This window comes from Numida meleagris, chromosome 6, assembly GCF_002078875.1.
Source record: "Numida meleagris isolate 19003 breed g44 Domestic line chromosome 6, NumMel1.0, whole genome shotgun sequence".
Classification (NCBI taxonomy): domain Eukaryota; kingdom Metazoa; phylum Chordata; class Aves; order Galliformes; family Numididae; genus Numida; species Numida meleagris.
In genome coordinates this window covers 59,673,147-59,686,195 of record NC_034414.1, presented here as the reverse complement: position 1 = coordinate 59,686,195, position 13,049 = coordinate 59,673,147, and the positions used below count along the sequence as shown (strand labels likewise).

Below are 13,049 nucleotides of genomic sequence, written 5' to 3'. Positions count from 1 at the left end.
TCTCGCCGCTCGGGTTGCCGCCGCCGCTTCCCGCCTCCTCGCGGGGACCCCGCGCCTCCGCCAGTGGAGGGCGGCGGGGGCGGGGCGAGGCGCGGGATCTCGCCGCTGATTGGCTGGCGACGCGAGCGCGGGCGGTGGCGGTGACGGGGGCGGAGCGCGGCTCCCCTCAGCGTCGGGGCCGGGGGGCCGGCGGCTGTGAGGGTCGCCGCGGCGGCAGGGCTGGGGGCCTGTCATCTTTAGGGGCCCACACGGCGGCAGGGTAGGGGTCCTGGCGAGTTTTGGGGTCCCCATGGCGACGGAACCGGGGTCCTAGCATCCTTAGGGGCCCACACGGCGGCAGGGTCGGGGTCCCGGTGGGTTTTGGGGTCCTCTCAGCAGCAGGGCTGTTGCCCCGGCATCCCCCGAGGGAAGCAGCTCTGGGGTCCCCACAGCTGCAGCCACAGCTCTGACATCTGGTCAGCTGGAGGGGAAGAAGGCCTGGCAGCTCAGGAGCAGATCTGGGGTTCCTCCCACTGCGTGGCGCTGGTGGCAACGTTGCTGTAGGCCTGTAAGGGAGAGTTTGGTGCCTTCACGCTATAAAGGCTGGTATTTTGCCACCACAGGGCCAGCAGAGAAATCCCTGTAGGTATTGCAGTGGGTCTGGGCCTCTGCAGCAATGTGTGTGGGGAAGCCCTGCTGCTGTAGGTGCAGGTTGGGTCTCCTGTGTTGTATGTAGCTCGGAGACCCTCTTCTTTCTCTTCTTTTTCTATGCAGAGATCCCTGTGGCTACAGACACAGCCCAGAGGCCGCAATAAGCAGGTGGGCAGCTCAGAGACTCCCCTCAGAACCAAGAGATCTCAATTCAGGGCTCAGAGATCCCAACACTGGAAGGTCCAGATCAGCACAGCTTTATTTTGGACATCCCATTGCCAAAGCGTAGGACGGGGCTGCCTGCAGGTTCTTGTGCCATCCGGCCACAAACTGTGCGGGACTGTGCAAGCCTACAGGAGACCTTCACACGTGGTGCTCTGCTTGCAGCTGGGGACGAGGGAGGAGCACTTCAGCCTGCTGCTGGAAGCAGTTCCCACAGGTATGTGACATCCTTAAGCCACCTTACAGGCAGCTCAGCAAGAACATCTACCAGCACGGTGCCAGCTGTGGGAGGAAGGTTCTCAGGGACGGGCTGGGCAGAGACACGGGCAAGGCATGGGCTGTCAGCTGTGCACTGGCAGTGAAGCCTTTCTCTCCTGTTGTGGGCAGAGGGGTGAGGCTGCTTTGGCTGCTGGACCAGCAAACGAGCTCCTGGGTGCTGGGAAGTGGGACCTGAAAGTGAAAATGAAAGTGAAACTCAGGGAAGTGGCTGAAGGCCCCTTTCCAGGGTGCTCTGCCAGATAAGAGGCCAGGCCCCAGCAGGGGGGCAGCATGAGGGCATTGCTGAGAGAAACACAGCAAGGCAAAGCACACTGGGCAGCAGGCAGGGATTATTTTGCTGTAAATGTGTTTTCCCATCCCTGTTGATGACCCCTGAGAAATCAAAAGGTTCCCTGTGCTGAAAGACGCAGCTCCTGTAGTTCACAATAGCTTGCCCTCTGGGCACCCGTTATTCAAGCCCCATATCTTAAATGCCTGCACCAGGGCCTCTCTCCTGGCCGGGACTTGTGCCTGCCTGATGTGGGGTCCAAGAGCCCAGTGTGTTTGGTCTGTGGATCACAGAGTAGGGGAGAGGCAGCGGCACAAAGAGACACTGGGGGAAGTGTTACTGTGGGAGACGAGCTCTGTTATCATATGACTTAATGTGCCAGATGTGCCTCCAGTCACATGAGCTGTCCTGGCGCTGCTTTGTGCAGCAGACTGATTACATAGCAGTCTGCGATGTCCTTAAAATGCTGTTTGTAAAAAGTGTAACTGTCTGTGCATAAGAAGCCTGTCAGCCCTCAGGCTTGAAAGTGTTTGTGGATAAATACTGGAGTAATACTGTCGCAGTTAAGCTCTTGCTTCTCTCTGGATGCAGCGCATGGGTCTGCTTTGTGCTCCTAGCATCGGGTGTGTGGGGTTGGGATGCTTTTTGGTATGCTCATTGTAGAAATAAACATCTTTCTGTGGTTGAAGAGGCAAAGCCATGACAGCACGTGATGAGAGAACACTGCTGTAATCAGGATTGGTCAGGATGGGAACATCACCTGCTTTCTCCTGGTCACAGGTCCCAACACGTGCCTCCTCCACAGACTGATGTGCAGAAGGGGCAGGTGGAAATGGCCACCAGATAGTTCATTGCCATGGTATGGGTGAGCATGGCTCCATTCACAGAATCACAGAATTTCAGGGATTGGAAGGGACCTCAAAAGATCATCTAGTTCAGTCCCCCTGCCGGTGCAGGAACACCTAGATTAGGTCACACAGGAACACGTCCAGATGGGTTTTGAATGTTTCCAGAGAAGGAGACTCTACAACCTCTCTGGGTAGCCTGTTCCAGTGTTCTGTTACCCTTACTGTGAAGAAGTTTTTTTTCTCATATTTATGTGGATCCTCCTATGTTCCAGCTTGCACCCATTCCCCCTTGTCCTGTCATTGGATGTCACTGAGAAGAACCTGGCTGCATCCTCCTGACACTCACCCTTTACATATTTATAAACATTAATGAAGTCACCCCTCAGTCTCCTCCAAGCTAAGGAGACCCAGCTTCCTCAGCCTTTCCTCATAAGGGAATGGAGCATCTCCCTTAATCATTTTGGTGTCTCTGCACTGGACTCTCTCAAGCAGTTCCCTGTCCTTCTTGAACTGAGGGGCCCAGAACTGGACACAGTATTCCAGATGCGGTCTCACCAGGGCAGAGTAGAGGGGAAGGAGAACCTCTCAATCCACTAACCACACCCCTTCTACTACACCCCCGGATGCCATTGGCTTCCTTGGCCACAAAGGCACAGTGCTGGCTCATGGTCATCCTGCTGTCCACCAGGACCCCCAGGTCCCTTTCCCCTGCGCTGCTCTCCAACAGATCAGTCCCCAACCTATACTGGTACCTGGGGTTGTTCTTGCCCAGGTGCAAGACTCTGCACTTGCCCTTGTTGTATTCCATTCAGTTTCTCCCTTTCCAACTCTCCAGCCTGTCTAGGTCTCTCTGGGTGGCAGCACAGCCTTCTGGTGTGTCAGCCACTCCTCCCAGTTTTGTGTCATCAGCAAACTTGCTGACAGTGCACTCTATTCCCTCATCCAAGTCGTTGATGAATATACTGAATAGCACTGGTCCCAGTACCAACCCTTGAGGGATTCCACTAGATACAGGCCTCCAACTAGACTCTGTCCCATAGACCACAGCTCTCTGGTTTCTTTCTTTCAGCCAGTTCACAGTCCATCTCACTACCCAATCGTTCAGACCACGCTTCCTCAGTTTAGCTGTGTGGATGCTGTGGGAGATGGTGTCAAATGCTTTACTGAAATCAAGGTAGACCACATCCACTGCTTTACCATCATCTATCCACCTGGTTATGTCTTCATAAAAGGCTATCAGGTTGGTTAAACATGATTTCCTCTCAGTGAAGCCATTCTGACTGCCCCTAATGACCCTCTTAACCTTGATATGCCTGGAGACAGCGCCAAGGATAAGTTGTTCTATCACCTTTCCAGGGACAGAGGAGAGGCTGACCACTTTGTAGTTAACCCTGGTCCTCCTTCTTGCCCTGTCTGAAGTCTGGAGTGACAGTTGCTTTCCTCCAGTCCTCAGGCACCTCTCCCTTTCCCCACAACTTACCAAAGATCATGGAGAGTGGCCTAGCAATGGCTTCTGCCAGCTCTCTCAGCATCCGCAGGTGCATCCCATCAGGACCCATGGATTTATGGATGTCCAGATTGCTTAATTGGTCCTCATCAACCGAGGCAAACTCCTCCTTTAACCTGACTTCCTCTGGGGCCTCAGGGGTACGGGGCTCCTGAGGACAGCCTCCAGCAGTATAGACAGAGACAAAGAAGGCATTTAGTAACTCCACCTTGTCTGTATCTTCTGTCACCAGGGCACCCACCTCATTCATCAGTGGGCCTACATTGCCTCTAGTGTTAGTTTTATCCACAATGTGTTTGAAGAATCCCTTTCTGTTGTCCTTGACCCCTCTTCCAAGGTATAATTCTAAGGAGGCCTTAGCTTTCCTAGTTGCCTCCCTACATCCTCTGACAACAGTCTTATCTTTCTCCCAGGTGGCTAGCCCCTGGTTCCATGATCTGTAGACACTCCTCTCCCACTTGACTTTGCCCAACAGTTCCTTGTTTAACCATGCAGTTCTCCTGGCTCCCTTCCTTGACTTCCTACCTGTTGGGATGCTCTGATCTTGAGCTTGGAAGAAGCGGTCCTTGAATGCTAGCCAACTATCTTGGGCCCCTTTACCTTCAAACACCCTGTCCCTTGCAATTTCCCCTTGCAATTGCTTGAAAAGGCCAAAGTTGGCCCTACTCAAGTCCAGGCTTGTGATTCTGCTTGGTATTCTGTTCCTGCCACATGAGATCTTGAACCCCACCATCTCATGGTCACTGCAACCAAGACTGCCCTCAACCTTTGTCACTTCAACCAGACCCTCCTTGTTAGTGAGAACAAGATCCAGCAGCGCTCCTCTCCTAATTGGCTCATCCACCATTAGTGTCAGGAATTTATCATCAATGCACTGGAGGAGCCTCCTGGACTGTGGATGGCTGGCTGAGTAGGCCTTCCAGCAAATATCAGGGTAGTTAAAATCCTCCATGATAACCAGGGCCGGTAATTGCAAGGCTGCTATCAGCTGCCTGTAGAAGGCCTCATCAAGTTCCTCGATCCGGTGGCCTGTAATAGACACCCACAACAGTGTCACAATGCCAGCCTGCCCCTTAATTCTCACCCACAAACTCTCAACTCGCTCCTCATCCGCCCCTGGACAGTACTCAATACATTCTAGCTGCTCTCTCACATAAAGAGCAACTCCACCACCTGGCCTTGCTGGCCTGTCTTTCCTGAGAAGGACATAGCCATCCACGACCACATTCCAGTCCTGTGATCTGTCCCACCATGTCTCTGTCATTGCCACCAGATCATAGTCTCCTGCCCGAACATGGATTTTTAACTCCTGCTTATTCCCCGTGCTGTGTGTGTTGCTGTACAGGCATTTCAGGGAGTGAGCTGAGCACGCCGATTTCACCCTAGGGGTGTGTGAGGCCTCCTGGTCTTCATCAGTACTAGAGTGCTGCCCCACCAGTGCAAGTCCAGCTACAACCCCATTCCTCTTTGAATCTAGTTTAAAGCTCTCCAGGTCTGATGTCTCATAAAACCAGCCATTATCTAAGAACCCAAAGCCCTGCCTGTAGCACCCATCTTGTAGCCAGGCATTTATGGACTCAATCCTTCTATTTTGTCCCACGTGTACACCCGAAAATGGAGGGAGGGAAGAGAAAATAACTTGCACCCCAGACTCTTTCACCAAGCATCCCAAGGCCTTGAAGTCCTCCTTCATTCCCCTCAGACTGTGGGATGCAGCTTCCTCCCCACCTGTCTGGAAGATCAGTAGCGGGTTGTAGTCTGGGTGCAGCAGGTTGGGGAGTGTCCTGGTGATATCCCTGATCTGGGCTCCAGGTAGACTGTGGACTTCCCTCTGATGAGGGTCAGTCAGCATATTGGGCCCTCTGTTCCCTTCAGGAGTGAGGCGCCAACAACTAGAACCCTTCTCTTCCTCCTTATGGAAGAGGTTGTTGTATTTCTGGAGGGCCCATCCGACTGAGGTAAGACCTCTGGAGCAGATTGCCTATCCTCCTCTTTGACAGCCAGTTCCTCCTGCAGGACCCCATACCAGTTCTGCAAGGGTAACTGGGGAGGTGGGGGAGGTCAGAAGCAGATTTGCCTGCTTCCTCGAGCGGAGACCTGTCTCCATTCCCCCCCTGTCCCTGAGGTCCCCCCCTACTGCCTGCTGACAAGAGGGGAGGGGATCCTCTAATTTACCTGGGACCTCAACGAGTTTCCTCTCTCTCTCAGGGAGTGGGCCCACCAGTCAGTCTCTCACACTCTGATACTCCTCAACCTCTCCACTTCATCCTTCAGCTCAGCCACCAGGCCAAGCAGATCATTCACCTGTTCACATCTGACACAGGTGTTGTCTCCGCTCCCCTCCACTGCAAGTGCCAGGCTCTGGCACTCTGTGCAGCCAGTGGCCTGGACGCCCACATGTTTGTGTGGGGCCTCTGTCTGGGTACCCACAGTTTTTCTAACAACAGCCTTAGGCCGAGTAGCAACCATAGCTGGATCTCTGCAAGCAGCTGACCCCTTGCGACTCGAGGGATAGGGACAGGTAGGATGAGCGCCCTTGACCTTTAATCACTTAGAGGGATCAGACTCACCTTGTGTATCGGCAGAGGCTCAATGCACTGCTGTACAAGCTGCAGCCAGCCAGGCACACACACAAACACAGCTTGCTCACCCTGTGTGCTCTGTGTGGCAGCTAGCTGCCGCCCTCCTGGAGGCTACTTAGGGCCTGGTGGCCTGGTTGAGGGTGGGCAGTGCCAGCCCACCCACAAGCTGCCAGCCCCTCAGCACAGGGTGAGCACTTCTGCTGCCTTCAAAAAGCCCCAGTAAGAGCTTTTCATTGACCCTTTTTGCTTTGGATCCCTTCCCCAGTGTGGTCTTACCTGCTCTGAAGCTGGTCTCCGCAGAATTCCAAAGCAGTGAAGAACCAGCTCAGCACTGTCACCACTCCAAAGGCTGGAGAACAGCAGCTTTTGGACCTTTTTCAGCAGGATCAAAGAACTTGCCTTCAGAAATTTTGAAGGGGGCTGGCTGGTAAGCTCTTCATTCCAGCAAAACTATGTAGTGATAGAATTGTCATCAGAGATGATGAGGGGATCCCAGCCCGTGGTTACCACTGCAGGAATCCCAAGCAAAATCAATGTGGCACAAGTAATTTATGCCAATGTGTCTCTGGTATATTTACTCTTATTTTAGGTCATCTGCAGTGGCCCTAACCATCTTACCTGGCTTTGTCTGGAAGGTATGACAGTGAAAACATGAACCAGGCCTTACACACTGGCTGTGATGTGCTAGGCTGCCCCATGGCCTGTGGATTTGAGGGCTTCCCACAAGTGACACAGAGCCCTTCCCTGAATGACAGCAGCCAAAGCAAGGGTTTTTAGCTGTAGCCTGTTCCCTAGATCCTCATGGGTTCTTGGTGAGATCCTTTCCCTTGGATACACTCCTGTAATGAGGACCAGTTCACACATCATTGGTATTTTCACACATTCCCAGTAATCCTGCAGGTGGCTGCTGTAGAGAGTTGGGGCTGTTTCCAACCCCGTGGTGTCAATCTTCCCTTGTTGGAAAAGAGGTGACCCAGGAAATGGCCTAAAAGCTGAATAATCCAGCAGACACTGGGTATGGAAGGCTGGATAGCAGTGGTGGCATTTAACACCCAGATGGAGCTGCAGTTGTGTGCTGGAACACTCCTGCACCCGGTCACTACGTGGCTCACTGCATAGCAGTCTCCCCAGAGGCATTGCACATTGCCTCTCTGAACCTGTGTGAGGTTCAGAGCAGGAAGAGTGGGAACTGGGGAAGCTCTCAGAGACCTCTGCCCTAAGGCTGCACTAGATCTATCTAAACTGTCCTTTGGCCAAGCTCTTCTTGATATCCTCCTCAGAGGTGGTTCTGTCCTTCCCCATATGAGCAATTCCAGCACTCCACCATGAAGCTTTGGGTGCTTTGAAGACAGCTTTTCATCCCCTGGTGCTGCTGGGCCCTTATTGATTCTGCTTTATGATTGGGCTTTATTTTGACTTCAGAGAAGTATTTGAATCTTCAGACTTGCCGGGCAGCCCTCAAGCCTGGTTTTACTAAATGCTGGTGGAAAGTGACTGCATCTCCAGTGCAGGGACAGGCCTGGCTTTAGAGTAGTTTAAGGAAAGATGTGCTCAGGGGCCTTACATGTGATTTTGGGGCAAAATGGGAAATGGCAGGAGGAGGATGACAGGAGATGAGCAAAGGGATATAATCACTGCCAGGTTTCTAGCTGGGCGGGAAGAGGCTGTTGTAATACAGAGGCTGAAGGAACAGTCAGCAGACTGACGACAAATTCTTCTCCCATGAAGAGATGTGTTTTCAGTGGTTACCAGCTTGGACACGTTTATGGGGCATGATTTACATAGGGAGAAGAAAATCCAAAATGCAGGTGCTTCAAGTCTCTCCTGAACATGGGTGATAAATCTTGCCTTTTGTTCCCTCTAGTGAGTGCTTCTGAAATTCCTGTTTACACCTGGGAGAGCTGTACACTGTGGAACCAAAGGCTGGGCTGGGAGAACCAGGGAGCTGGAGCCTGCAAAACTCAGCGAGGGCTCAGAAAAGAGGATGAGGAGATCAGGGCTGGGAAGAAGTTAGAGTTGTGTCTTAAACTGCAAGCACCCTCCTCCAGGTATCAGGCTGCAAAGTATTGGAATCATTGTGGGCTGCTCCTCTGGCTTTGCCTCCTCGGTAGTAAACTTTCCCATTGGACCTGGGCTGGTTCCCACATGCCAGGATTGAGTTTATTTTTCCATCCTGCTCTAGCCAAGTTTGTCATTCAGTAAACATCCCCCCATCCCCTTGATCTCTGTCCCCTCTGTAAGCCAGATGAACAGATGGGAGGGCAAAGAACCAGAAACGCCTGGCACATCCCAAAGTAGGGAGGAGAGGACTGGGGACTTGCAGATGAAAAGATTTAATTTCTTTCTCAGCTGTCTTTGTTCCTTTGTGCTGTTAAGGCCTTAACCAAGCACCTCATATACATGAGTGAGAGAGAAGGAGGCCTTTGAAGGTTGAGCATGCCTTGCTTTCGCTGCCTGCACTTGGAGCAAGGCAGAGGGACTTTGCCTGCTTGTTTTTGAGCATCTGACTTTGGGTTCATAACAGAGCAGCAATAACAAGCTGACAGCATCTGACGCGGCAATGGAAGGAATAATAGTCCATGTACACAGGGACATTTGTTAAGGAAAACAGCTGCAGCTCATAATGCAAAGCAAACAGCTTCTTCAAGGCTTGAATTCCAGCTTTGTCTCATTGTTGACCAGGAACCAGCCTTGCTCCAGCACGCTCAGCAGCAAAGATGGGTACCCAAAGAGCAGGCTGCAAGAGAACTTGGTATTAAACAGGGGAATTAAGTGGCAAGGAGATGTTTTCTCATCCTGTAGTGCTCTTAGTCAGAGCTTGTTGTCCATATCTCTCCATAGCCCTTTAATCCAAGTGGGAGGAATTACACGGCTGTGGCAAGGCACCTTGGGGAGCGCTGCTGGTGAAGCCTAGCAGCAGGCTTGCACACTTGGTCTTTGCCTCATTCGCTGAGGCATCTCACAACTTTTCCTGGCTTTCCTCCCAGACATCTCCATCTAGAGTCCCAGTGTGGGAGGGAGGCTGCCAGGCCTGTCCTGCAGCCTGGCATGTGTCATGGATTTTGCTCCAGTGTCACTGGTGACAGAAAAAAGTGAGGCAGGACTGAGCAAGGCAGGACACGGAGCAGTTTGGACAAACCCCTCTCCCATTCAGTTTAACTGGAACCTTGAACTGCAGAGAGATGGGGCAGGCACTGGGAGAGTGCATAATACTGTCACTGTTTTCTTTCTGCGTGTGTAATTTCTGTTTGACCCAGAGTGAAAAAAAAGGGAAAGAAGAAAAATAACCCTAAAGCGAACGCACTGAGGGTCCATGCACTTGCAGATATCAAAGGAAAGGGAATGGCCTTTGCTGTCATCTTCATGGCTGTGTGATTCACCTGCTGTTCTAGTAACTAGCTCACGACTTTCTCCAGGTGTTTGTGTAGCTGTCACATATGTAAATTACAGTCATGCTCTACCTACCTGAAGAGAAAACATTCATATACATGTTCATATATACGATATGAGTGTGTATATACATACATATATTTATACGTTGTGTTTATTTGTTTGTTTTCCAGGTGTGGCTCTTCTATGCTTGAAACTGATCACAACCATGTCAGCCCAGAAAGACGGATGGGTTTCTTTCTCTTTCCTCCTCCTGTGTGCTGTCTCCATTCCAATGCTGGGAAGTGCAAGTCTGCTGCAGGAGTTGAGCCCCCACGAGTATTTCAGTAGCTTGCAAGCCAGCAAGGCTTCCCTGGCTTATTTCACCCATAATGGTATGTATTCAATAGCATGCATTTACATCAGCCTAGGTTTTCAGGAAAGACTCGTGTCAGAGCGTGTGTGAAAGTGGAATAATGAAAGGACAGTTCCTGAAATTTTTAAACCCAAAGCTGTTTTGAATAGCTGGTCAAACTCAGCTGGGAAATCTATGTTTGCATAGCTCCTGAGCGCTCCTTATAGACAGGGGAGCCTAGAGGTGAAATCTTTCCTGGTTGTGTCCCTAGACACACTTCTTTGAGCCTCTTCATTAATTTTCCAGATGCCCTGTAAGGAGCTACCCCCTGAAAGGGGCTGCATTTCTTTTCCAAAGCACCTCTCAGAGCAATTTCAAGGAGATCTATCACCTTGCCTTTCTTGTTCTGCTCCTCTGTGACCCCCACGTGTTTCCCAGAGACCTAGATGTGGGCTGAGACACCAACACAGCTCCCACATCAGTACTGAGGGGCTGGCTGAGTGTGTCAGAAAGGAAAGTGAGGAGCCTGCAGGCATTCATGCTGTTGCCCACAGTTAGTTTTGTTTCTGTAAGCACCTTACTCTGAGTAAGAGCAAGGCCATGTTGTGTGAGTGCTGTACCAGAGCATGGCAGGAGGATGCTCTTGAGGACTCTGTGAGGACTTGCTGCTCAGCAGAGCGATGCCCATCTAACAAAACCACTTCCAGTCCCTCTCTCTCCCCCAGAAAGCTCCCAGTCAAATCCATTCACACACCTCCACCTTCAGCATGCCACAGCTCCCTATCTGTTCTCACTCAGGCCTGCACAAATGTCCTGAAGATGTTTGCCTGGGGACTTTAGCATGCTGTTAGCGTGCCAGAGCACAGACAGTGCTTGCCCTGAAGGCAATAACAGGGAATTGGGCAGTTCCTAGTGGCACCTACAAAAGCCTGCGTGCAGCATCCTTGAGCATCATCATTGCTGCTCAGTGCAGCTGCATTGCTTTGCAGTGTGTCCTGCAGCACTAAGCAGAGGATGTCATGCTGCTTAGGGATCTCTGACATCTGGGAATGTCATAGTGGCTTAGTGGACAGAAATATGAATTCAGGGATCACCCATAAAGGATAGCGACAGTGATGCCCATCCTTCCTCTTGTCACAGGCAGACTGTGACCCTTGTCTGACAGGGGAGTGAAATACTCCCAGAAAGGCTAGCACTGCCAGAGAGAAAAGGGTTGTTCTGCTCTTCTGCTTCCTTGTCTGCAAGGGTAAGGGATTGAAAACAGCTTTTTTTGGTGTTTCAGTTTCTCCTGGTGCCCAGCCCTTCTTGGAACAGATTGAAAACTCGGTTGAAGCTCTGCACGACTATGGCATTTCAGTGGTGAAGGTAAATGAGAACAAGGAGTGGGACAGAGTATTTCTGCAGGGCTGACTGTGGGGCTGACAGAAATTGTCTGCATGTACCTTGGGTGGTGGAAAGCAGAGGGACCCCACAAGAAAGTGGGTTCTGGCTGCGGGAAAGCATCCAGTTTTTTCCCTTGCCCTGACCAGTAGTAACTACACCGCACTGCTATGAATCAAAAGTGTCACACCTTCTTCTTGTGGGTTGTGTCACACCTTCTGTCTGTGGGACAGGGGCAGATTCATTTATCCAAGGAAGACTTATGTTGTCTGCACTCCAAACAGAGCTTTGATTAGCATTCATGGGTGTAAGGGATATTGAACTTCTCATATTTTTCTTGAAAATTGGCCTTTGTCGTGGGAAGCCTCATGTATCAAGCGCAGCTGGCTCGTCTCATCTGATTTCCCAAGTATGTCATGTGTGGTGTTGCCTGGTTATTGCTGTGTACCATAAACATGGTACAGGGAAGAGTATGATCCCCACTGTGTTGCACAAGAGAGCCTGCTGATTCACTCAGAGTATGAGACCTGAACAACTCACTCTTGTTTGTGCACTAGGAGAGAAGTAGCTTGAGCTATGAAGAGCATTGAATGGGATCAGATCACTTCCTTTCCATACAACGCAGTAAATGCTAAATAGAATTTTTTAAAATGAAACTTTATGCAGATTTAGGAGAGTGAATTACAAATGCGGGCAAGTACAATTAGATTTTGTAAGAAGTACTTGTATATGTTTGTGTGTATTTCATTGCCTCCAGGTACAAGCTGAGTTCAATCAGCAAGTAGTGGTCTGTCCCTTTGAATGTACTTGGCAGATCACAAGATCTCTTAATACTGTCTGACCCAAATTAAAGAAAGCTGAGGAACTGAAATGCAAACTGCAGTCCACACCACTGGACTCTGTTCATCTTGCTGTGTGATTGTATTTTCTCTCCCAGGCGGGTTCAAAAAGGCTAGTACTTACACTCTGGAGAAAGCTGTGGTGCTGTATGTTTGTCATCATTTGTGGAGATGAGTGACCGATGGCATGCTTTCAATGTCTAGGTTAAGTGTCCCAAAGAAGATGTCTCAAGATACTGTGGAAAAGAAAATGCATTAAGGAATGCCTACCTGTTCAGGTAAGGGGGAGCTGTCTGACCTCCACACTGTGATTCTTTCCAGTACAAAGGTAGAGATATCTGCATAGGAAGAGAGGAGCCATGAGGGTAGCAGTGGCATAGAGACTTCAACCAAAAGTTCATAGTATCATAGAGTTGCAGAGTGGCTGGGTTGGAAGGAACTTTAAAACCCACCCGGCCCCAACCCCTGCCATGGGCTGGTTGTCCCCTACCAGATCAGGCTGCCCAGGGCCCCATCCAGCCCGGCCTTGAATGCCTCCAGGAACTGGGCATCCACAGCTTCCCTGGGAAACCCATGCCATGGCATCACCGCTCTCTGAGTAAAAAGTTTCCTCCTAACATCCAATTTAAATCTCCCCTCTTTTAGTTTATAACCACTTCCCTTTGTCCTGTCGCTATCTGCCTGTGTAAAAAGTCAGTCTCCCTGCTGTTTACAAGCTCCCTTTAAGTACTGGAAGGCTGCAGTGAGGTCTCCCTGGAACCTTCTCTTCT

The 13,049-nt window shown here is 50.9% G+C and overlaps 1 protein-coding gene across 6 annotated transcripts in view; it reads left to right on the top strand.

The window, feature by feature from the left end:
- Window positions 106-13,049, top strand: part of TXNDC16 (thioredoxin domain containing 16) — a 46,954-nt gene continuing 34,010 nt past the window's right edge. For 3 of the 6 annotated variants that reach the window (XM_021401026.1, XM_021401025.1, XM_021401021.1), the window contains exons 1-5: window positions 106-259; window positions 754-1,069; window positions 9,900-10,100; window positions 11,343-11,425; window positions 12,484-12,557. In XM_021401026.1, coding sequence (XP_021256701.1) covers window positions 9,935-10,100; window positions 11,343-11,425; window positions 12,484-12,557 — 323 coding nt within the window. In that variant the 5' untranslated portion in view covers window positions 106-259; window positions 754-1,069; window positions 9,900-9,934. Of the gene's footprint in view, window positions 260-324; window positions 342-753; window positions 1,070-8,200; window positions 8,385-9,895; window positions 10,101-11,342; window positions 11,426-12,483; window positions 12,558-13,049 lie in introns of those variants that run through there. The other 3 variants (XM_021401023.1, XM_021401022.1, XM_021401024.1) reach the window with 3 other exon arrangements.